Source organism: Equus caballus, chromosome 3 (genome assembly GCF_041296265.1).
Source record: "Equus caballus isolate H_3958 breed thoroughbred chromosome 3, TB-T2T, whole genome shotgun sequence".
Classification (NCBI taxonomy): Eukaryota; Metazoa; Chordata; class Mammalia; order Perissodactyla; family Equidae; genus Equus; species Equus caballus.
Genome location: NC_091686.1, coordinates 119937060 through 119959255, shown reverse-complemented (window position 1 = coordinate 119959255; position 22196 = coordinate 119937060). Strand labels below are relative to the sequence as shown.

At 56.5% G+C, this 22196-nt stretch overlaps 1 protein-coding gene across 6 annotated transcripts in view; it reads left to right on the top strand.

Annotated features, from left to right (window-relative positions):
• Nucleotides 1-22196, top strand: part of C3H4orf50 (chromosome 3 C4orf50 homolog) — a 122565-nt gene that overhangs the window by 2274 nt on the left and 98095 nt on the right. For 5 of the 6 annotated variants that reach the window (XM_070262730.1, XM_070262731.1, XM_070262727.1 and 2 more), the window contains exons 2-4: nt 3567-3965; nt 7825-7963; nt 11213-11806. In XM_070262730.1, coding sequence (XP_070118831.1) covers nt 3679-3965; nt 7825-7963; nt 11213-11806 — 1020 coding nt within the window. In that variant the 5' untranslated portion in view covers nt 3567-3678. The remainder of the gene's footprint in view (nt 1-3566; nt 3966-7824; nt 7964-11212; nt 11807-22196) is intronic. The other variant, XM_070262732.1, reaches the window with a different exon arrangement.

Here is a 22196-nt window from a genome sequence, read left to right as displayed (position 1 = left end):
CTCCTGGGAGGATGAAGGGAGAGCCCATGTCAAGCTCCTGGCGCAGGGTGGGCCACACGGTGCAGCTTAAATGTGTGGCTTCCTTCTCCTCATCCTGATGTCCCCATCCTCTGTGCGGCAGCAGCAACCAGCCAGGAGCTGGGCAGAGAAGTCCAGGGTTCAGACTGTCCTGTCACTGCCTTTCTGGCAGCTTCGTGAGCCATCCTGGTTTGCCTGGGACGTGGGACTTCCAGTTTTAAAATGAGGAAAGTCCCCAGCAAACCAGGACGTGTGGTCCCCTACGGCTACAAGGCCTTTCTCGCTGGCCCTGCTTCACTTTTGGTCCCCCGCTGGCCGTGGATGGTTTCCCTCCGAGGCACATGCTGAGTTGGACTTTTGTGAAATGCAGATGGTGCGGTGTGTGCGCTGAGCTGATGCTTCCAGAGGCAGCTCGCCCAAAGGCCCGGGATTTACTGACCGCGCCCAGCACTGTGCCAGGCCCTGGCTGGGGGAGCCACGAGTGCCCTGGGCACGCATGCCCTGCCTCTCCTCGGGGGACCAGGGTCACCTGGGAGAGCTGAACACTGTCCTTTAACCTGAGCTCAATACCTTTCTAAGCGAATTCGTTATCTTTCCTTCCATCGGCCACTCCCGCCTCCTGTCTTCTCCACCCTCCCTCCCGCAGGCTGAGACGTCTCAGGCTCTTTTCTCTCACCTTCAGTAACCAGTCTGTGGGCAGCAGGAATCCCACCTCACGCTCCCAGGACAAACAGTGGCATGTTTGTTTTTGTTTATTTTCTCACACTTAACCAGAACCTGCTAGAAGCCAAATTGGGCGTGAGATCCCAACCAGCCAATTTGGGGTGCTCCTCTCCTCGAGGTTGTCTAAGAACTCTTGGGAGCTTCTGCAGACCCCAAACTATGCCCCCCAGATTCCAGCTCTTTGGTCCTGATGGGAGCTGTGGTCTTCAGATGGCTGGGCCCCCCTCCCGCCTCCCTCCACCATCTCTCTGGGGCTGCTGTTCCCTCTGAAATGCGGACTCCACTCCCTGATCTTAGCCAGGGCCTGAGTCCTTCCTGGGACCACCCTCAATCTTGGGAGCCTCACTGAGTCTCCCAGGGGTGCAGGGCCCCATCCTTACGGCTGCCTCTTGGTAATCTGTCCCCACCACCCAGGTCTCCACCCGTGAGAAGCCCACAGATGTTGGTTGATAATCCACGAGCAGGCCACGCTTCTCTCCATCTCCCCAGACCCAGAGGGTTCGTTCCCAGTGAAGCTCAAAGTCTTATTACTTGTCCAAAAAGAGCCTGAAGACACTTCCCCAGGCAGAGGCCCTGGGACTTTCCTGTCCTGGGGGAGGAGGAAGGATGCGCCTTCCCTCGGGGGTGCTCCCCTAAGAAGGGGCTACAGCATCTGCTTCCTCCTCGCAGGCTGCACAGTGATTTTCCAGTTGGTCGCTCTGCCGCATGCAGCTGTCAGTCACTCCTGCTCCAGGATACTCCTCACAGCTAACGTCCCCCGAGGCTCACTGTGCAGGAGTTTGTGAGCTCAGTGACCCCACACAGCAGGGAGGGGCTGCTGTCAGTCTCATTTTGCAAGGGGCTGAGTTAACTGCCTGATGCTGCGGCAAGTAAGCGGCAGAGTTGGACACAGCCCATGCGGCAGGTCTGGGAACCTCATGACATTGCCTCTGCCCACCAGCAAAGAGCCAGCACGCTGCGTTTGTCACGTGGCGGGCGGAGTGCTCTGTGTAGATCAACGCGTTTATTCCTCGACGGCTCCCCTCGTGAGCAGTTAGGGAATTTGTCCAGGATCCCATCTGAGCAGCGATAGAGTCAGGGTACGAACCCAGGCCGTCTGGCCCGGCGCCTGAGGTCTGAGTTGCTCCACTACCGCTTCCCTCCTCTTGGCTGACCCGGCCCAGCTGCTCTGACCGCTCCGTGTCCATTGCAAGCCCTCTGGCCACCCCAGCACACTGACCACTGTTGGGGAAATAGGAGTAAAGCCAAAAATCTCCTCCCAGCCCAGAAACTCTCCCCACAAAGGTAAAAGAGAAAGAATACAATTTTATTATCGAGCAAGCATCACTCCAGAATGGGATGCGCATCACAGGCAATCCCCTAAGAGATCTGCAAAGACAGAGAGAAATCTCACCCCCTTATTAGCGAGTAGATAGAGCCCATTCCGCACGCATCCTCAGGATAAACAGTAACTCGTCTTCAAATAAGAGGACTCGACAGCACTGTTTATTACACGTGGGTCACCCTAACCCACCTGTCCACTGGGGTGGCCCTCTGTGTTTGTTAATTTGTCTTATGCAAAGGAAAACAAACTTCTCCCATCTCTATGGCAGGAGATGGCACGCATAGAAGTCGGGCTCCCGTCCCCCTGCAGGAACTGGGAGAGAGGGGTGTTATTTTCCTTGTATGTCTACATTCCAGAGAGATGGTTCCCAGGTCCTTCAGAAAGATATTTCTGGTCAGAAAGCTGGCAAAGGCTCATTTAGGTTTTAAAAGGATTTACATATATTTCAAAGAGATGAAGAAACAACTTGCAAGTTTTCTAAAGTAAATGCTCTAAGAAAAGAGAGGGGAAATCTCTTCCATTATTTTTAATGGGGAGAATGAAGCCTCTGAGTTTTAATTTCTATTTGTCCTTGCACCACGCCACGCCAGGCCTGCTGCACCGGCTCCTCCTCCATGCTGGCGGCCTCCGTTCTCGCCGCCTGCAAGCCCCAGGGTGCTCCATCCTCAAAGTTACATCTGACCAGGCTCCTGCCTGGCTCTGCATCCTCCAGGGAACCCCCACTGCCCACAGAGAGTGCCAAAGTCCTCGTCCTGGAGCTTAAGGCCCACACGGATATGGCCCCAGGCCACCTTCTGTCCTCGGGCCTCATTCCCCATTCTGTGTGTCCACCAGGCCGGCCAAACCCAGACCACTCCCATTGCCTTCACCTGCCCAGCTCTGCTGTAGGGCACCCATCCTTCCTCCGCCATCTCTCCAGCCTCTGCCTTCCTCCCCCAGGACACGTTTTATCCCGCCCCGGGTCTTGGTGCGTTCCTTACCGCTCAGGTTTTGGAGTCAGACCCAGCTTTGAGTCCTGACTCTGCCACTTCCCGTCTGTGGGCCTGGACAAGCTCCTCCACCTTCCAGAGCCCCTGTTCCATCATCTGTAAAATGGTCGCCATCACGCCCGCCTTGTAGGGTTGCCGGGAGATCTGGACCAGGTAAGGTGAGAGGGCCAGTGCAGCACGGGTTCCCCATCCCCTCCCCGAGCAGATTCTAGGTCCTTGACGGGTGTTTGCTGTACTCAGAGAGGAGGTGTAGAGCTTCATTCATTACGGGGTGAAATACTGAGAATTTATAATGTTCCAGGTCCTGCCTGGAAATCCTGTTTTACCTCTTTGACCACATTATTAAGCTTTTAATCCCCAGTGGTTGTCCTGTGCCTTTTTCTTGCTTTGGGTGAGTTCTGGCACGCCGGCCTGTAAAGTGAGAGGCTTTCATTCATCTCGTATGACATTCGTGCCGATGAAACCCAAGTCCCCGCTCATAAATAATCCACCTTTTCTTGTCCTCCTCAAAGGATGTTTTCCTGCCCCATCTGAAGGCGCTGCAGCCACCTCGAAATCTCCAGAAAGTCAGTGTTGCAAATTCACTTAATTTTATAAAGTCTTGACCCGTCAACGACGCACGGGATGGAGCCGACAGCTAAAGCACGGACTGAAAAAAGTTTCAGCTACGTTGTCAGAGCCCCCAGCAGTGATGGGTTTGATGTGATGAACGTCGATGTGAAGATCAACACGTCCTGGATATTCCAGGACGCAGAGGACAGTGGTGAGGAGCACGGGTGTCTTCCGGACAGAGCAGCCAGCAGCCCAGACATGGACACAGGGACGCTCGGGAAGCAGCTGGAATGCTCAGAGCAGAAGCTGTTGGCAGCCGTGGACAAGCACATGATGTCGGAGTCCAGGCTGAGGAGCAGGTAAATATGCCATTCAGACCTTTTCTTTGTGTATTTAAAGAACCCTGGGGCATCACAGTCATGTTAGAATGGTGTGTTGAATTGTCTATACGGCCGAGGAAGCAGGCTCACCCATGTCACATAACCTGCCCGCGGCCATCCCCGGCTCTCGGTCCTGTCTTTCTGTCCTCTGCTCCCCATCACTGGGGCTGGGGCTGCACAAGGCTGCCTGCTCCCTCGCTCACTGGCGTCTGCGCCCAGCCACTGGGAGGCACTGAAGGGAGAGGAGGGGAGAAGCAGGGCATTTCTCCCCTCTCTTCTGCTCAGGGTGGATCTCCGACAGCGGCTGCAACTCAGTCATGCTTTCGGCTTCCTCTGTGGTCCTGCTCATGCCCGGTGGCCTGGCTCCTGGGCCCCGGTGTCACCACCTCCTTCTCATGCATCCATCCAGCCCAAGGGGCAGGAGGGGGCCCCTGGCAGGTGCTAATGTCTGGGATGCCTGTTATCTCTGTGCAGCCTTTTAGCTCACCCATCTTCTTTATAACAGATTTTCTGTGTGTGTTTGTCACTTCTGGAGTTCTGGGCGTGGGCTCTGTTTTCCTGATGGAACCGACATGGTCCAGAGGCTGGGAATCCAGGTCTTTCTCCAGAGCCCATGCTCTTTCTGGATCATTCTTTGATCCCTAGGCCAGCAGAATGAGGAGGGGCCATGCACATATAGCAGAGGAGAAACCCAGTGTGGACATGCAGTGCCGTTATGGCTGGGGTCAATTCTGATGGGTTTCCCAACATCCCAGCAGCCAAGAGTTTTAGATTTGTCTGACATGTCACCATTTTCTTGTATTCTCCTTTGTTTTAATAAAGGCAAGTCATTAAATGTGTATTTACATGTGCTTTACTTGTTTTTCTCTCTCTTTGTAAAACTTTTCACATGAAGAAATTCACATATCAGAAAAATTATTTTGTTACTCTATGTATCACTCTCTGTGTCTGTCCATTCATTCATCCATCCATCCCTCCATTCATTCATTCATTTACTCATTCTGCAACCCGCTCTTACCCCCGAAGAGCCACATACTAAGTTGTATCAGTCTGCTCGGGCCGCCACCACAATGTGCTGTGGACCGGGGGCTTAAACAGCAAAGATGTGTTCTCTCCCAGTCCTGGAGGCTGACGTTTGAGATCCAGGTGTGGGCAGGTGGGTTTCCTCTGAGGCCTCTCTCCTGGGGGCCGTCTTCTCCCTGTGTCCTCACATGGTTGTCCCTCTGTGTATGTCTATAAGGACACCAGTCAGATTGCATTAGGACCCACCCAGTGACCTCATTTTACTTTAATCACCTTTGTGAAGACCCTGTCTCCATATACGGTCACATTCTGAGGCACTGGGGTTAGGACTTCAGCACAGGAATTTGGGGAGACACATTCAGCCCGTGATGTGAGTCCTGGGGGCTGAGAGCTGGGACAGCAGGGCATCCTGGACCTGCCCACGGGGAATGGTGGGCTGTGTCCTCTGTTCTCTGGAGGCCAGATGCACCATCCTGCAGGAGCAGGGTGGGAGGGGAGGCTGGATCCGTGGCCGGGGTGGAGGAGGAAAGGGAGTTACCATTTACGCAGCGATGCGCTGGTGGTGTGCACTCGGTGCTGGCCTCCCACACATGCCCCCATCATTGCTCCCTGAACCCTGTGACACACAGAGTGATGTGATCCCCCTTTCCAGATGAGGAAACAGAGGCTGGAGGATGAAAGACATCATCCAGGGTCACTAAGTGTATGTTGTGATTTCTCCAAGGTCACACCTCCAGCCACGTGCCGGAACTGGGACTTGAACCCAGGCCGCCTCCCAGATTTCATCCCGCTCCCTGATGGAGTCTCCTAGTTTCAGGGCACTCTTTGCAGCCCTGCATGTTAGTATTTCTAACTTGTCGTTAATTTATGAACAATGGTGCTTCATTGTCTATTTCGTGTTTGTGAGTGTCTGCACTTCCTGTGGCTGCTGTAACAGCTTAGCACAAACTCAGCGGCTTCAAATAGCACACGTTCGGTGTCGACAGCTCTGCAGGCACGAGTCTGGCATCAGTCTCCCCGGGCTGAAATCTGGTGCGGGCAGGGCCCTGCGCCCTCCAGAGGCTGTAGGGCCATCTCTTTCCTGTCCTTTCTCCGGCCTCTAGAGCTGCATTCCGTGGCTCCAGGCCCCTTCCCCCTTCCTGCATCTGCAGAGCCAGCCACCGAGCGCCTTGCTGTGGGCCCATTGCTGCAGCGGTGGGACGGCCTTTGCCCTCTGTGTCAGTGTCCCTCTGCCTCCCTTGCGCTGGCAGTCAGGGCCCACCCAGATAACCCGGGATGATCTCCCATCTCGAGATCTTAACGTCATCTCAGCTCTGGTCTCTTTTGCATTGTAGGGTGACATTGGTCACTTGGGATTCTCTGTTGGATATGTTTGGGGCTGTTATTCAGCCTGCCATGGTGAAGTTAGTCATTTTCTGCTTACTTTAAGTGTAAGGAGAACATCAGAATTAAATATTGTCTCATGTTTAACGTGTCAGGTTGGTCAAAAACTACAAAGAAAGGCTTTTCTCGTCCCTGTCAGATATCGCCACGTGTTATAAGCACTCAGAGGTACTCAGCCTGACTCTCTGACTGATGAACTGAGGTTACTCCTCTGGTTCAGTCTGGAAGAAACTTGACTGTAATCCACACAAGAGGGCACACTCCCTTCTGTCACTTTCCAGACCCTCGTCCAGGGCCTCAGAACTAGAGTAGAGCAGGGCACTCTTACCTTATTGTTAATAATAAGGCACTGTTTAATTTAATCTTCACATCGACCTTCTGAGCAAGGTGCGATGACCTCTGTTTCACAGATAAAGATACTGAGGGTCATAGTGGTGAATGAGCCCAGTCTAAGCCCCATGACTGGTAAGTGGCAGAGCAGGGAGGCAGAGCTAGGCGGTCCATCACCCAGGGAAGCAGTCTGTCCCTGGGGAGCAGGTCACCTGCGTGGACTTGGGTGAGGGAGCGAGGCTGCGCAGAGCTTGGCCCCGTGGGCTGGGGGGCACTTTTCGCGTGTTTCCGGGTGTCTGCTGTAAGATCAGCGCCTTCCCGGGCCTCGGATACTGCGCACAGGGGACCAGCAGGTCCTTGTGCTTCCTCCTCTCCCCCTGGGCTCCCCTCCGTTCACACTTCTGCTTTCTAGAGCTGCGGGGTCGGGGTTCACCTCTAGTCTGGGGATTAGTTTGCATGTGACACAACCTCAACACTTCCCGGGATGATAAAAAAAGCCGTCCTGTGGCTGAGCCGCCCCCAAACGTCACAGTTAGGCCATTTCCAGCTTCTCACTTCTGTGAGTAATACAGACATGAATGTTTTTATTTGTAGACACCTTTTTCTTCATTTCAATCATTTCTTTAGAAGAGATTTGCAGGGATGTAGCTCAAATGGGAGGCAACAGAGCACAGGGTAAAAAGCATGAGTTTGGAAGTCAGACAGTCTAGACTCTAAAATGCTGTGTGACCTTGGGCAAGTGGCCCTGCCTCTCTGATCCTCAGTTTCCTTGTGCGTGAAGTAGGCAGAACAGAACCCCCCCAAGGGCTGGTAATGTAAGGATTAATTGAGACAATGCAGACGTCTGGTTCTGGCTCAGTCTTTGCTGGTTTCCGGATTACCGGTTCAGGGATGAGAACACTGTTCCAATTCTTGATTCATGGTGCCTTACTGTCCAAAAGAGGTCTTTGAAGCATTTTAGATCATCTTTTAAAAGACATGTATGAATGTTTCACAAGATGTAATTTTGTCAGAGTAGTAAATTGACCAAATGACAAAAAGAAAAGGTCTGGGACAACCTTGGGCCATTTAGGCCTCCTAAGTGCCTCGCTTCACTGCGCAGAATCCGGGAGCTGGAGCTGTCGGAGAGGAGCCTCTTGCGGAGGGTGGACAAGCTGGGTGCCCGCGTGCTCCAGGAGCGCCACGCCTCTCTGCGGGCCCACGAGGAGCTGCAGGCACTGCGGGGGGAGCTGGCCCACCAGGTACCATCCCGCCCTCTTTTCAGCACTGGTTCCACGTCCCAGCAGGGGCCCCCACCTGTCTGGGTGCCGCGGCCGCTGCAGTTGAGCAGACAGGGGGCAGCCTGGGAAAGCCCGGGCCGGAGGGGTTGGAGGGACCCTGATTCCAAGGGTGCGGCCAGGGGCCGGGGCCCTGGGCAAGGTCACCAGCCTCTCTGGGCCCCAGCTGCCCCGTCTGTAAAGTGGGATCCCCATCCTGGCCTGTTCCCTCCCAAGGCTCCTCCCGCTGGGGTCCCCCGTGGGTGTGAGAGTGCTGGGTGCCCTTCGGGCTGTGTGCTTGCCGGGGCTCTGGTGAAAGGGGCCTTTCTGCGGCCTTTGTGCCTGACCTCAGGGCAGCCAGCTCTGGGATGCAGACAGGATGACTGTGCGGGGTCTCTACCCTCAGGAGCTGCTTGCAGGTGGGGACACAGATGAGAGACAAGCAACTCGGAAGCTGGACGCTGGGTGCCGTGAGGGAGGTGCGGGCATAGTGTGTGTGGCGGGGGAGAAGCTACAGAGGACTGGGCCGTGTGAGTTGGGCCCTGCGGGAAGGGCACGCGAGGCATGGGGAACAGCATGAGCAAAGACATGGAGGTGTGGAAGAACACTCTGAGACCAGAGCAGAGGGTGTGGGCAGGGAGAGGGAGTGGTGAGACAGGAGAGTTCCAGAGATCGCCAGGGCCACGGCGTGAACGGAATGCTGAAGGCAATGAGAGCAGCTTTCGAGGACTCAAGCAGGGGTCAGGGTTTGGGGGATATGAGTCTAATTGCATGGTAGAGAGAGAGATGGCGGGGGCCAGGGGACAAGTTAGAGTACTGTTGGAGAAGGAGTGGGCGGTTAAGGGGCGGACCCTGGAGGCAGACGCCTCTGCAAATCCCAGCTCCGCCGCTCACTAGTTGTGTGACCTAGGGCAGGTGGCCTAACCTCTCTGGGCCTCCGTTTCCTCATCTGTGAGAGCGGAATGATGTACTAACCCCCTTGGACTGTTGCGTGAGTTAATATGTGTAAAACGCTTACCACGGCAGGCATTTAAATAACGCTAGCTGTTTTCATAATTATTAGCTTTTATTGAAATATTCTGGGGGGAGATGGTGAAGGCTGGGGGGTAGGACACATTTAGGAGATGCCGCAGGGGCAGAAACAACAAGCCTGGGAGGGCAGCTGCGGGGGGGTCCCACAGACCCCCAGAGGCATCCTTCTCCGCCGAAGGCTACTTACAGTGAGGCCCAGAGCCTGGCAAACTGAAGGCTGACACCTGTCGGTGGGCTGTGGGATCACCTGGGAGATACGAAGGGGCCATCTGATGTTCGAACAGGAGTGCTGTTTCTTGAAACTTCTTTGTCGGTTGCACATGTGCGCATGTGTATAACGGGGCACGTTCTTAAAATGTGTTTCTTACAGTGGAAGCAGCCCCAAAAGTTTGAAAACCACTGGCTCAGCCATGAGCTGAGACAGAAGGGGAGCATGGGAAGATCGGGGTCTCAGTGACATTGAATTAGTCTTTGAGACGCCAGGGAGACAGGCAAGTGGCATTTTTCCCCTTTACGTTGAACTTCAGGTGCAGAAAGTGGGGGTAATTCTCCTTGTTCCTAGCACAGCGTCCTCAGCATCCCAGGGGGAGTTTTTCACACGAGATCTAGTGATGGTGTGTGGGATTTCACCATCGAGAACGTAATCTCTCCGTGGAAGGCACTGTAATAAATATTTTTGAGCCATGCCCTGTATACACATGGGAGTTCCAAGGTGAACCAGCCCCTGCCCTGCATTCGCGAGATGTCACAGCCATGAGGGTGACCAGCAGGGGCAGTGCTGTCGGGGCCCAGAGGCACTGCCACCGTGGCTCTGTAGGACACCACGCCCGTTTCTACACACGTCTCTTTATTATGGTCTCGTGTGGTCTGTATGCTCCTGGGAAAGTCCTGTCACGAAACCCCATTTCTGGATGAGGAGTGGAAGTTCAGAGTGGTGAGGGGCAACCCAGCGGGGACCTCTGACCCTCAGTCTCTCTCTGAGGTGCCTGCATTTCCGAGTACGTTGTGTCGAGTGTGTGGACGAGTCCTCTCTGCCCTTTGCACCTGGGATCTGCCGGGTGTCAGTCTCGCCCTGTTGCCGTCCATAGTCCCAGCAAGCATTTGTGTACACAGTCGCCTCCCTTCTCTAGTGGCCTGTGGTCGTTCTGAAAGCTGATAAAGGCAGACTCTCGGCCAATGGAGCACCAACCTCACACCATCCGGCACTCGGGAGCGGGTTTGCCTCTCAGGGACTCTGGTTTTACCCGCCCCATGTCCCCCCAACATCCCCTGAAGCCCGGAGCTGCCCCCAGGCTCCCTCCCACGTTTGTGCTCGCTCCTTTGTTTTGTCTCCTGCGAGCTCTCCTGGCCGGGTGGCGGCAGGTGGGCACCAGCCATGAAAGAGGGCTTATACCCCCGGGCGGTTCCACCCGTTGGCTTAAATCACTTCTGAAAATGAGGCAAGGACTCCCGTTTTGGCAGTGGCTGGGTCCTCGCAGTCCAGCTCACAGCTCATGGGTGGGGGGAGGGCAGGGTTTCGGAACAGGGAGATGTGCACTCCGGACAGGCAGGCGGCAGTGGAGGGAGAAAAGGTCAGCTACGCAGACGTTCAAATCCCCGCCGCAGTGACTGTTAGCTGTGTAATATTATGCAAGTCACTTCTGAGCGTCCCAGGGGGATAGTAACAGTCCCTAGCTCCACTGGGGGGCGGGGGTGTATTTGCAGTAATGAACAGCTGCCATGACACTGGGGGTCCTGTCTCACCAGCCAGAGGCCACGGTCACCTGACCCTTGCTGGGCCAGGCATTAACTAACTCTTTAGGCCTTGGGAAACGGAGAGGTCTCGCAGGTGCTGGGGGGAAGCGGGGACATCACGGGCTCCCATGGCGGCTCCTTACAGACTGGAGTGGAGGTATCAATCCTGGAACCACTGGAGTGGCCCATCCCGCCCTCTGCACAGCTTCCTTCCAAGGACTCAGGGAGCTCACGGGGTGCAGGGCTCCTCCCAGGGTGACTGAGTGAGGCACTCCGCTTCCGCGTAAAATTTTAGGGAGGGCCAAAAAACTCAATAGTCAAGATAAATAATATTTTGATGCACTAATTAAATGCAAAAAATCCAGGATGAACAAAATATCGAAATCTAAGATACAGGCAGGATCAGCGCGAGCGGCCCTGCGGCCCCGGGCTTGCCTCCTCACGCCCTCATCCACCGCCAACCTGTAGGTCCTGGAGAAGGAGCGCGCGGCCCGGCGGCAGCGGTGGCGGCTGCGGCGGCTGCGGGAGCGGCTGCGGCGCAAGGACGAGGCGCTGGCGCGGCAGGCGGCGGCCCTGGAGCGCGCCCGGCGGACCCAGCGGCGCCAGCTCGGCCTGGTGCGCGAGCAGGAGCGCGTCCTGCGGGCGCAGGTGCAGCGTCTGGAGGCGGACGTGCGGCGCCTCTGCCGCGCCGCGGGACTCCTGCTGGCCGAGCTGGACGTCCCGGCCCCACGCAGCCCCCGATCCCCGGGCCCGGCCGACCCCCGGAGCGCCCCCCAGGAGGCCGCGGAGCTGCGCGCCCTGCAGGCGAGGGCCGAGCGCGGCGAGCGCGAGCGGGAGGAGGCGGCGCGCCGGCTGCGGGACCAGCGCGCCACTGAGCGCCGGCTCCGCGCGCAGCTGGAGGAGCTGCGCTGCCGCGTCTACGAGCTGCAGCTGTCGGAGATCGGCCTGCAGGGCCAGGTGGAGGACCTCGCCGGGCAAAACAGAAGCCTGCGAGAGAAGCTGGGAGGCCAGGCCCCCGGAGACAGCGCGCGCAGCACGGCCCCTGATGGTCAGGGCAGCCTGGTAAGTGGCCGCACCGCAGGGCAAGAGTGAGTTTTCGATTTTCTCTGTCTCGTACAGCCACTTGGTGAAGTCAACTCCTTCGTTCCCCGGCCTTCCTCTTCATCCGCTCATCCGAGCCAGCCAGCCCCAACCTTCTGTCCGTCCTTCATTCCTACGGTCATCTGCCCACCCGTCTACTCAGCCAGCCCTACCCATCCACCTGTACAGCTTCACCCACCCGCTCAGCAATGCAGCTGCCTCACTACCCCGCCCTCCACCCCTTCGTCCACCCATCCACCTGTCCCCCCACTTAGCCACTGCTTGTTTACTCACCCACCCACTTGTCTACCCACGCTCCATCATCCTTTGCCCCACCACCTACTTGTCCATCTCTCCGCTCAACCACTCTCCAGGGGGCCAACCAGCCGCCTTTATCCCCCATCGTCTGTTCCCGCCTGTCCGTCCTTCCAGCCAACACTGAATGGGCCCTGCGTGTCTGGCCCTATCCCAGGTGAACTGCCCGGTGCGGTATTACGTAACTGTCACGTGCCCGGGAAGTCTCCCCTGCTGCAGCCCCTCCCTGAGGGCAGTGGCCCTTTCCCACCTCCCTCACGGCTCCAGCGGTGACACCGGCTCCCTGTGCGCAGTGCTGTGTGCATCTGCCTTTCTCCTCCTCAGACTGTGAGCTCCTCGCGGGCAGGGTCCAGCTCTGCTGCGTCTTTGCAGCCCCCACCCAGCAGCACCGGGAGGTCCCCGGGACTGTGCAGTAGAAAGCACACAGGCCTGGGTCCCTTTCTGGTTGTCCTGTTGACTGGCTGTGTGACCTCGGGCAAGTTTCTTAAGCTCTGGAGGCCAACTTAATTCATTTGACTGATGGCAGAGTAAAAACTTAGGTCTGATGCGCTCCTGCCATGTGCTGGGCACCCTACTGGGTGTTTTCAAAGGCATTATTTCCTTTAATTCTCGTGAAGACTGTGAGGCGAGTACTATTAACATTCCTACTCCACATACGAGGAGGCTAAGGATCAGAGAGGGAGTTCGTTGACCTGTTGTCACACAGCTGGTAAGAGGCAGAACTGGATTTGGAGCCAAATTTGACGTGAGTACAAAGTGTGTTGTTTCTCCTGCACCCGGCTGCCTCTCTGAAAAGAGAGCGTTCACCCAGCTCCCTCGAGAGATCCGGATCTCTGCTTCTGGCCATTGGGTGAATCCGCATTTCAAGAAAAGTCAGTGAGCAGCCTTTGCCAGAAGATTGCTTGTTAAAAAAATCAAGTTTATCTTCTGACCCAGACCGTCTATTTCGAATTAACTGGAACTTTAAACGCGCTGCCTTTTCTCAGGATGATGACATGTATCCTGCCTAGATCGTTTTAACAGAGTTTGCCTGTGGTCGTAGATTATCTTTTTACTACTTTATCCGCCTGTTGTCGCTCTTCCACACGTCCTGCTGGTTCTTCCTCCCGTGTGTTCGTCAGATGAAAGGAAAACTGTACATTTAATATTGTCACCTCACTGTAACTTTGGAAAATAAATCATGTCTAGATGGAAATCGTCATTTAGAATCCTTTCTGTAATTGTCCTAAACATAAGACTTCCGTTTAGGCTGTCGGCTCAAGTCCCATTCTCCCACCCTCTCTATCTTCCCGTACACTGCCACGCGCTCTTTCTTTATTCTCGGAAGGAGAGTAAAGACCGAAATACTTAAGAGACTCCCACTAACATCTTGTACGCTTGGGGTTCTTGTCTCATTTAATCCTCAGGACAGCCTCAAAAGCCAGGTGCTGTTATCCCGCTGAATAGATAGGGAAAATGAGACCCAGGAGATTAAGTGACTTGACCGTGGGCACCCAGCTACAAAGTGGCAGGGCCAGCAAGGGGACGCAGGCCAGATCAGAGCCGTGAGTCCAAGCTGCTGCCCTTACCTCGAGATGCCCAGGCCGGAGTCTGTTCTTGAGGAGTTTGGGGCAGTGTCGCTGGCTGGAGTCAGTGGCTTGTGTGCCATCCGTTCACAAGCCCCTTGTCAACATGTGTCTGTGACCTCTTGGAGGTTTCAGGCCGTGTCATTTAAAAGTTCCAGCACCGCAGGGGAGATGCATCTCCCACGGGGCACGTTCTCTCAAGACTTTGCTGGATGTTGCACAGTCAAAATTCTCTTGAAAGTTCCCTAAGTGGCCCTAAAGCGTGGTCCCCAGCCAGTTCTGCCTCTGGCCCTGGGAGAAGCCAGCCCCTCGCCAGCTTGGTGGCAGAGCGGGCGGGGCTGCTGGTTAGGGACCCGGGAAAAGAAGCTGCTGATCCTTAGATGCTGGAGCCACACGCAGTGGGCAAGGTGCTCACACTGCTAGAGCAGGCTGGACCCGGGTGGACAGAGGCACCAGCGAGTCCAGCGCAGCTCTGTCTCTTACCAGCTGGGAGACCTTTGGGTGGGTTTCTGTGCCTCGATGTCCCGCGGGGGAACTAGGGGTGGTACTGAGACCTGCTGCCAGGTCTGATCGTGGGGATGAAATGAGGGCGTACAGGGAAGGCTGTCAGTGCCGTGCCTGGGACAGTGTGAGTGGCCACTCACATTGGCTTCTGTCACCATCACTGTCACCATCACATTGTCATCTTTCCCATCATCTCTTCCTGGTCTGTGTTGCCCGGGTGACTGTCGGGCAGATGCAGGCACACTACTTCCACGACAGTTTCCTCTCTCTTCTCTTTTAATTTGTTCGTGCAGAGGGCTCGTCCTTGCTGGAGCAGGTCAAATGTGGCTGATTTGTCTCCACTGATCTGTGGGGATGGCTGGGGGAAGCACAGGCTGCCAGGGCCCTGAAGTGGACGGGGCCTGAGGTCACCAGCTCCCCATCACGGTGGCCTGTGATGGGCCGAGGGGGATGGAGAGCACTGCAGTGGCTCTCTGGGGCGGGCTGTCCCCAGGTGTGGCCCTCCTGGCCCGGGGGCTGAGACCCTCTGCCTGGCTGTGGAGGTAGAGGTTGGTTGGTCTGCAGGGGCAGGTGAGGTGGGCGCGCCCCAGCCTGCCCCAGAATGACCTCATCTTAATTTGCATCTGCAAAGGCCCTACTTCCAAATAAGGTCGCATCACGGGTACTGGAGGGGGGCCCGTTAGGACTGAACGTGTCTTTTAGGGAGACACGATTCAGCCCTCAACACACGGTTATGTGGCGGGTGATGGCTGTGGTCTCACCTCCTCCTCCTGCTCGCCTCCTCCAGGTAGTCCTCCCACTTCTGGCCTCCCAGGGCCCCTGGGCTGCCCTTCTCAGGCCCCGACGGGGCACTGTCATCAGCACCAGAGGGAGCCTCCGAGGGGCAAGTGCGGGTGAACCATCCAGTGAAGGCTGGCGAGGGCGAGGCTGCCTTGGGCCGCCTCCGTCGTCATCCCCCAAAGGCCCATGTGCACAGGGGGTCGTCATGGTGACGAGCCCAGGAAAGCATCTCTGGACCGGTGTCTCCCTCTTGTGGTTGTGCAAATGCATCGACCCCGCCCTGTGTAAAACGCTGTCCGTCCCTCTCCCGCCTCATGTTTCACCTGACATGCCGCATACTCATTTATTCATTTATTCCCTGCTTCCTTCCGCCAAGATGCAGAGTCTTTGAGGCCAGGCATGGTCCTCTTTATTTTCTGTTGTGTCCCAGCCCTAGCACAGCACTTGGCAGGGAAGGAGCTCGGGAAATATTCTTCAAGTGCAAGGAGGGAGGGGGACACGACCAGTTTTCGACGACTGGAGCCCCTGGGCGGGTTCAGGCCCCCGTCAGCGCCGTGAGGCTGAGGATCAGACGATTTGGGTTCCTGGCCCGTTTATGACCCCGTGAACTCGGGATGTCCTGCAGCCCCTGTGGATTTCTGCTGGACGATCGGGTAGTCGCACTATCTACTGAGTGGCATTGGAGTGAACCGCCCATGGGAGTGTGGAAGCAAGAGCCTTTAAAGGCGGAGCGAATGTCGGGAACATTTTCAGCATAAAATATCATCAGGCCATCGCCAGTTCCGGCTTTTGGCAACCTAAAACCGACCATAGCCTGTGAAAAACCAGGTTGGGAGAATTTTATCAGCAAGGGGCTTGCTCTGGCCATCTGTCTATGTCCATTTTGTGGTCGTTTGTGTATTTCTTGCGTTGCTTGCTCTAACTTCTCAGGGAGATGGACTCTCATCCCCTTTGCTGATGATCCTTTCAGGGGGACTTGGCACCAGGGGGACCATCTTCTTGCTACGGGCAGACGTTACCAAGTCCCCCGGATGGAGGCAGGTGGGCCAGGAGCCTGGCCCTGCCCCTGGGATCCCTGTGGGCTCTGAAGGCATTTCACTTCTTAGCTTCGATTTCCTTGTGGATCAAATAGGGACATAAGTACCATATTGGTTTCCTGGGGCTGTTGTGACAAAGGACGGGCAACCGGGGTTAAACAACTACTCTGGAGGCTTGGAGTCCGGAATCAAGGTGTCGGCAGGGTTGGTTCCCTCCCAGGCCGGGGGAAGGGTCCGTCCCAGGCCTCTCTTTGCTTGTGGACGGCTGTCTTCTCCCTGTGTCTCTGCGCGTGATCTTCCCTCTGCACGTCTCTCTCTGTGTCCTAATGTCCCCTTTTTATAAGGACCTCAGTCATATTGGACTAGTGCTCATGCTAATGACCTCATCTTAACTGATTCCATCTGCGATGACCCTCTCTCCCAATAAGGGCACATTGTGAGGAACTGGGGAGCTAGGCCTTCAACAGAGGAATCTCGAGGGGACACAGTTCAACCCATAACAAGCACGCCTCTGGGTGAACTGGTGTGAGGCCCCCGAGATGGTAAAACTGCCGGATCCGGTTCCCGCATGTGCTTCCTCGCCGGCTTTGCGTGGGTGGATATAAACGACCCCTGACATTTATTAGGGCATCTTTGCACCAGGCACTGTTTCCAGGCTCTTTGTCTGTTGTCGACTCATTTAGTCCCTCAACAGCCTGCAGAGGGGGCCCGTGTTATCCCCCTTCTACAGACGAGGAAGTGGAGGCATCGAGCGGCCCAGGGTCTCACAGATATTAAGGGTTGGCACCCCAGCGTGCTGACCGCGAGCTATGCGTGTGGACCCGTATCTGCTCCTGCCGGAAACAGTGGTCAGTGGCTCAGTAATCAGTATTTAATGGGTGTCCACTTGGTGCCTATGCTCGGCTGGGGCCTGAGCTTGGTGCGGGGGCTGGGAAGGACATAAGAGAAGACCCCTGCCTGCACAGGATGACAGGACCGCCTGTGAAGGGGTGGAGGCAGAGGAAGGGGCCTGATGGTCTGTGGGTCACTGTGGGGACCCTGCTATTCAGAATGGGGGCAGGACCCAGGCCACGGGGCGTGACAGTCTGCCAGGCTCGGTCCTACTCTCAGAGGGCATGGGACGGCCCAGACCCAGGGCATCTTGGAGTTGGGAAGGGCTGCCTTGAGAGGAAGAGGTCCCCGGCGAGGGCCCTGGGGACAACAGGTGCCAGCCAGTCACAGCTCTGAGGAGAGTGCGGCCTGAGATTTTAAAGTTAAAATGCTGGAACCTATTGATAAGGAAACCACAAAGCCAGATGTTGCCCTCTGGGGTCTTGGTCTGCAACTGCACCCACTGCACTGGCCCGTGGGGGTGGCTGCGCACAGATGAGGTCATACTCAGAGTTCAGAGAGCGCTGCACGCCTGCGTGATTTCCCAGAGTTGACGGTGCATTTCCAAGGGGGCCGGGACCCAGACGGGCTAAGACCCCCAGGCAGGTCTTCACCGGCCTTTTCCGGATAACTGGTAACCCCCAAAGGATCTCCCTTTATAAACCCCCTGGTTCCCAACACCTGCGGATCAAACTCCATCCACCTCGTAACAATGGCATTCGAGGCCCCTGCTGCCCAGCCTGGTGCTCCAGGCTCAGTGTGCCTGCCTCCCCAACTCTGCCCCGGCAACCCTGAGCTCCTGCAGGTCCCTGAATATACCACGATCTTCCAGCCTGTGTGCCTTCCCTGCTTCTAAAGGCTTCCACTGCCACTTGGTAAACCCCTGTTACTTTCTATCCATTTGGTGGGAATGTCACTTCCTCCAAGAAGACTTCCCTGACCTTGCGTCAACTCGTTCCGTCCTCGGTGGCCCCCGTAGTGACAGGACCCGCCTCTAGGGGCCTAATTCTCCCTGTGCCAGGCCTGGCTGCCCGCCCCCCGCTTCTGTGCCTTCCTCGTCATCACCACCTGGGTCCGACTCAGCCCTGAATCCCGGCCCCTGGCTGTGGGCTGGGAGACGCTTGGTGAGTCAGTGACTCAGTGAATGAATGATTGTAAGGTTTTTTTTCCACCGCCCGTGGGACATGGAAACTCCCAGCTGAAGGGACCACTTCAAGATGGGAATGCTGGGCGGTGAGGTCTAGAGATTGGAAACTAGCGGGAGGGTGTGGCCCCGGGGCTGTGACCATCACATAGAAAATCATCACAAATTGTTAGGGGCCATTGCCCTGAACGGCCCCTTGGTATCTGATGTGCCTGCGGCATCGCGTGTGAATGATGGCCAGGGCAGGCCTTCTTGTACTTACTTCATATTGACAAGGCACTTTCCCAAACGAGGCACAGGGTTGGGTGTCCCTGTCCACAGCCCCACAGTCCAGAGAAGGCACGTGCTTTGTCTGGGAACACACAGTTCACGGTTTCTAGAGCCAGTCGCTTGGAGCCCAGGTCCCCAAAGGAACGAAGGAACAGGCCACTGCAAGGACAAACCCTGACCTGGAGCGGGGGGAGGAGTTTGGGGAGGGGTCTTCTGCTCAGGGTACCTGATAAAAGGAAATTTAAAAGGACTGTGGTTTGCAAGCGAGGCCTGTCTGCTGAGGTGTCCGAATGCTTGTTGGCGAGTGTGTGCTGGGCACCTGCTGGGTCCCAGGCACCGTGCCGGGCACTGGGGCTGGAGCAGGCACCCTGCTCTTCAAAGCTTACAGGGGAGCAGACACAGGTGCAGACAGCGGTGATGTGGGCCGTTGATGGCCACGGCAGGGACAGCCCAGGGGCTGCGGCCTGGCCTGGAGGGGAGCAGGGAGGCGCATACAGAGAGATTAAAAGTCACGCTCTTGAAAGTGTCAGCGCAGGCTGTCGTCCCACAGCTGAGATCGCAGTCCAGGTGACAGTGGCATCAGGAGTGCTGGGTGCTCCGGCCAGCCTCCCGGCCCCGGCAGTGTGAGTAGAGCGACCCCTGGTGGCAGTGACGAGAATCTTCTCCTTGTTCGGGCAGTTCCGGCTGCCCCTCCCTGCTCCAGGCTTACGTTTGTGCAGAAGAAGCATATTAAGCATTTGTTACTCACTCCGGCAGCAAGCCAGGCTTTAAAACAAAGTGTCAATAATGTAAAAAAAAATAGACGAAAGCCATGAACACACAAATAATATGAAAGGAAATACAGACGGCCAGTAATCTTACCCAAAAAGGTCAGTTCCGTTAGTTGTAAATACAAGTCTGCAAAACCTCAAGATTCCATTTTATCCTGAATATTTGTCAAGGATGAAAAGCACCTCAGCGCTGTTTATAGTCTGTGAGAGTGGAAGCAGCCTAATGTCGGAGAAGAGGGAGCTGGCTCAGTCAGCTGAGGCATTCCGTGCGTCAGATGCTGTCAGGCGGCCACGAACCCCGCGCCGCGGGAGAAGCTGTGCGGAAACTGTCCTCTGATGGCACCAAGTCAGAACACCCAGAGAAAAATGGACTTTTTGCAGGAACAGACTTTTGGAAGAATTTGAATGTCTAAGCTTAGGGGAAAAAAAAAGCCCAGAAAGATATATTCTAACACATTAATAATGTTTGTGTCTGGATGTCACTGAATTCTGTTTCTTCTTTTGGATTGCCTTTCAAAATAGTTACAAATTAAAGCTCAAGCCACATGCAGTTTGGGGCAAATGCTGCCTTGAGTGTTGAAAAGCAGGAAGGATGGACACGGCTGAGCAGACGGGCGTGGGAACAGGGAGAGAAAACTTGGATCATGTTCGGAGACGTGAGCTCTGGTCCTCTTCTCCCATGGTGTGTGCTGTGTGACCTTGGACAAGTCACTCTCCCTCTCTGAGTGTTGAGTTCATCACTTGTGAAATGAAGGGGGTGTAGCATCGTCTCCTGGGAACTGTCCCGCTGGCTGGAGCCTCCTGGAGGCAGGGGTCCCTGTGTGTTTTGTCCATGGCTGTGTCCCCAGCTCCACATTGGGGCTGCCACATAGAAGGCACCCAGCAGGTATTTGTTGAGCTGAATGGAAATCAACTTGGGTATTGGAACAAAATCCAAATAGAAATAAACTGCCAACAACGGCGGCCTTCCCCACCTTCCCGCCTCCTCTGTCTGTCTGCTCCCTTCTCTTCCCTTCCACCCTCTCTCGTGTCCTCTCACGTCTTTGAGTTTCTGTCTCTCTCTACATCCTATTCCCGCTCTTTTCTTTCTCTCTCTTCCTTTCTCTTCTGTCTTTTCTCTCTCCTTCAGTGCCTTTTCTCCCCCTGGTTCCAGTGGTGATTTTCAACTGTTGACAAAAATGTCTAATTCTGGTCAGGTGGGAAGCGAATGGGCAAACACAGGAGGCAGCTCAGGGGGGCTGTGAGCAGCTGGCAGCCACGGCGGGGCCCAGCCCGCTGACTGCAGAGCACAACGATGGGCCAGGCCCTTGGGTGCTCATTGATCTGGGCTGGCCCCGCCTTGGCACTTGTTGAAAGCTTCTGGGTGATTCTCAGCTGTGGCCAGGCTTGAGATCCCTGGTCTGTGTGGGGAATTGACATGACACAACCATCACCCAGATGACGAGACCGTCACAGGCCTGGGCTGTGAGCAGGAGATGCTGCGAGCAGGGACGGGGACTGGATCTAGGGAGGGGCCCCCGAAGGCCTCATTAGGGATTTGGCCTTTAAGCTGAGCCCAGAGGGGAGCAGGTTATCGGGGCAGTGGGGGCGGGAAGAGAGGTGCAGGCAGAGGCACTGGGGGTGCACGGCGCTGAGGCAGGAGAGGGAAGGGTCCGTTCAGGGAGCGGAGATGGGGTGGGGGCAGTGCGGCCGGGTGGGCGGGGGGTTATCTTTTGGGGCAGTGGGGAGCCTGGGAGGGCTGCGGACAGGAGAACCCCTGATCCGTTTTCCTGCCGTGCAATCGCTAGATGCCAAGGGGCTGCGGAAGGGAGGGGCCGAGGGTAAGACGCAGTGGGGGCTCTGCCCAGTGAGCAGCAGGTGACGAATACCCTTCCCAGGAGGACGTGCTGGACAGGCAGAAGGAACAGCGTATGCAGAGGTGCCGAGGCAGGCCAGAGCCAGGACTGATGGGGGCCTCAGGGAGGGAAGGTGGCCGCCGTGGCGGAAGCCGGGGTGGGGAGTGTTGGGTGGCCGTGGCAGCCTGTGGACAGCCCCCAGTGCCTGATTCCAATATTGGAACCGATCTGTGGCCTGAGCGGAGCCGAGGGCAGGCTTGCAATTCAGAGTGTGCAGTTAGAGGGGTCTCCCTGGAGGCTGTAAGCAGGATGGGAGGGGAAACGGGAGGCCCAACTAGGAGTCAGGGCCGGGTCTGCTGAGAGCAGGTGAGGAACTGGGGACAGGTAGGGGTAGACGGGGCATCACCTGTCCACGTCCCTTCCCCCTCACCTGGAAGGGCACCTCACACGTAGTAGGATCCTGATAAATGTTTGCATAAGTGCAGTAGTCATTCTGGAACATCTGCCTTTCTGCAGGTTCTGTCTGTCCATCCAGCTATCAAGCATTTATTAAGCACCCACTGTGTGCCAGGCCACTGTGAGAGTGCAGACTGAACAACGCCTAGTCCCCTCCTGAAGGACCTCACGGTCTGGTGGGGGAGCAGGTGGGAAGCAAACAGCACCCAGTTAGAAGTAGCCGGGGCAGTGGGAACCTGGAGGGCCCGTCCCCAGCCCCGCGTGGACAGGGGTGAGAGCCGAGCTGCTCGGGCCCGTCCCCAGCCCCGTGTGGACGGTGGTGAGAGCCGAGCTGCTGGGCCAGCCCCGCAGCTCCACTGCAGCAGCAGCCGTGAAGGCGGCCTCTGACTGATACTCTGCAGGGAAGGGCCCGCCTGGAGGAGCTCATTGCTGCACACCCAGCTTGCCTTTTGGGGAGAGGCCGATGGGGGGAGGCGACCAAGGACACCAGGCTGTAGCATTTGGGGCTTGTTGACAGGTGAGGAGGACTGCCCAGAGCCCCTGGGCAGGCGCCCACCTCCCTTGGTGGGACACAGAGGGAACTTCTGGGTAGGGAGGAAAGGAGACTGGGAGCCTTTCGTGCCGCCTTGGGGAGCCCAGAGGCACCCTGGCTGCACAGACAAGCTCTTTGTTGTCCTTTGAGTGTGGCCTCAGTGCTAATAGGAGACCGTTTGTCCTGCAGGACCAGGACTGTGCTGCCAGGCCGTGTGCCCTCTGCTCTCCTCGCCTGGGGAGGGCATCCGACTTGCTGCTGGGGTTGTTGGGAGGGCCCGGGGGGCGGGAACGG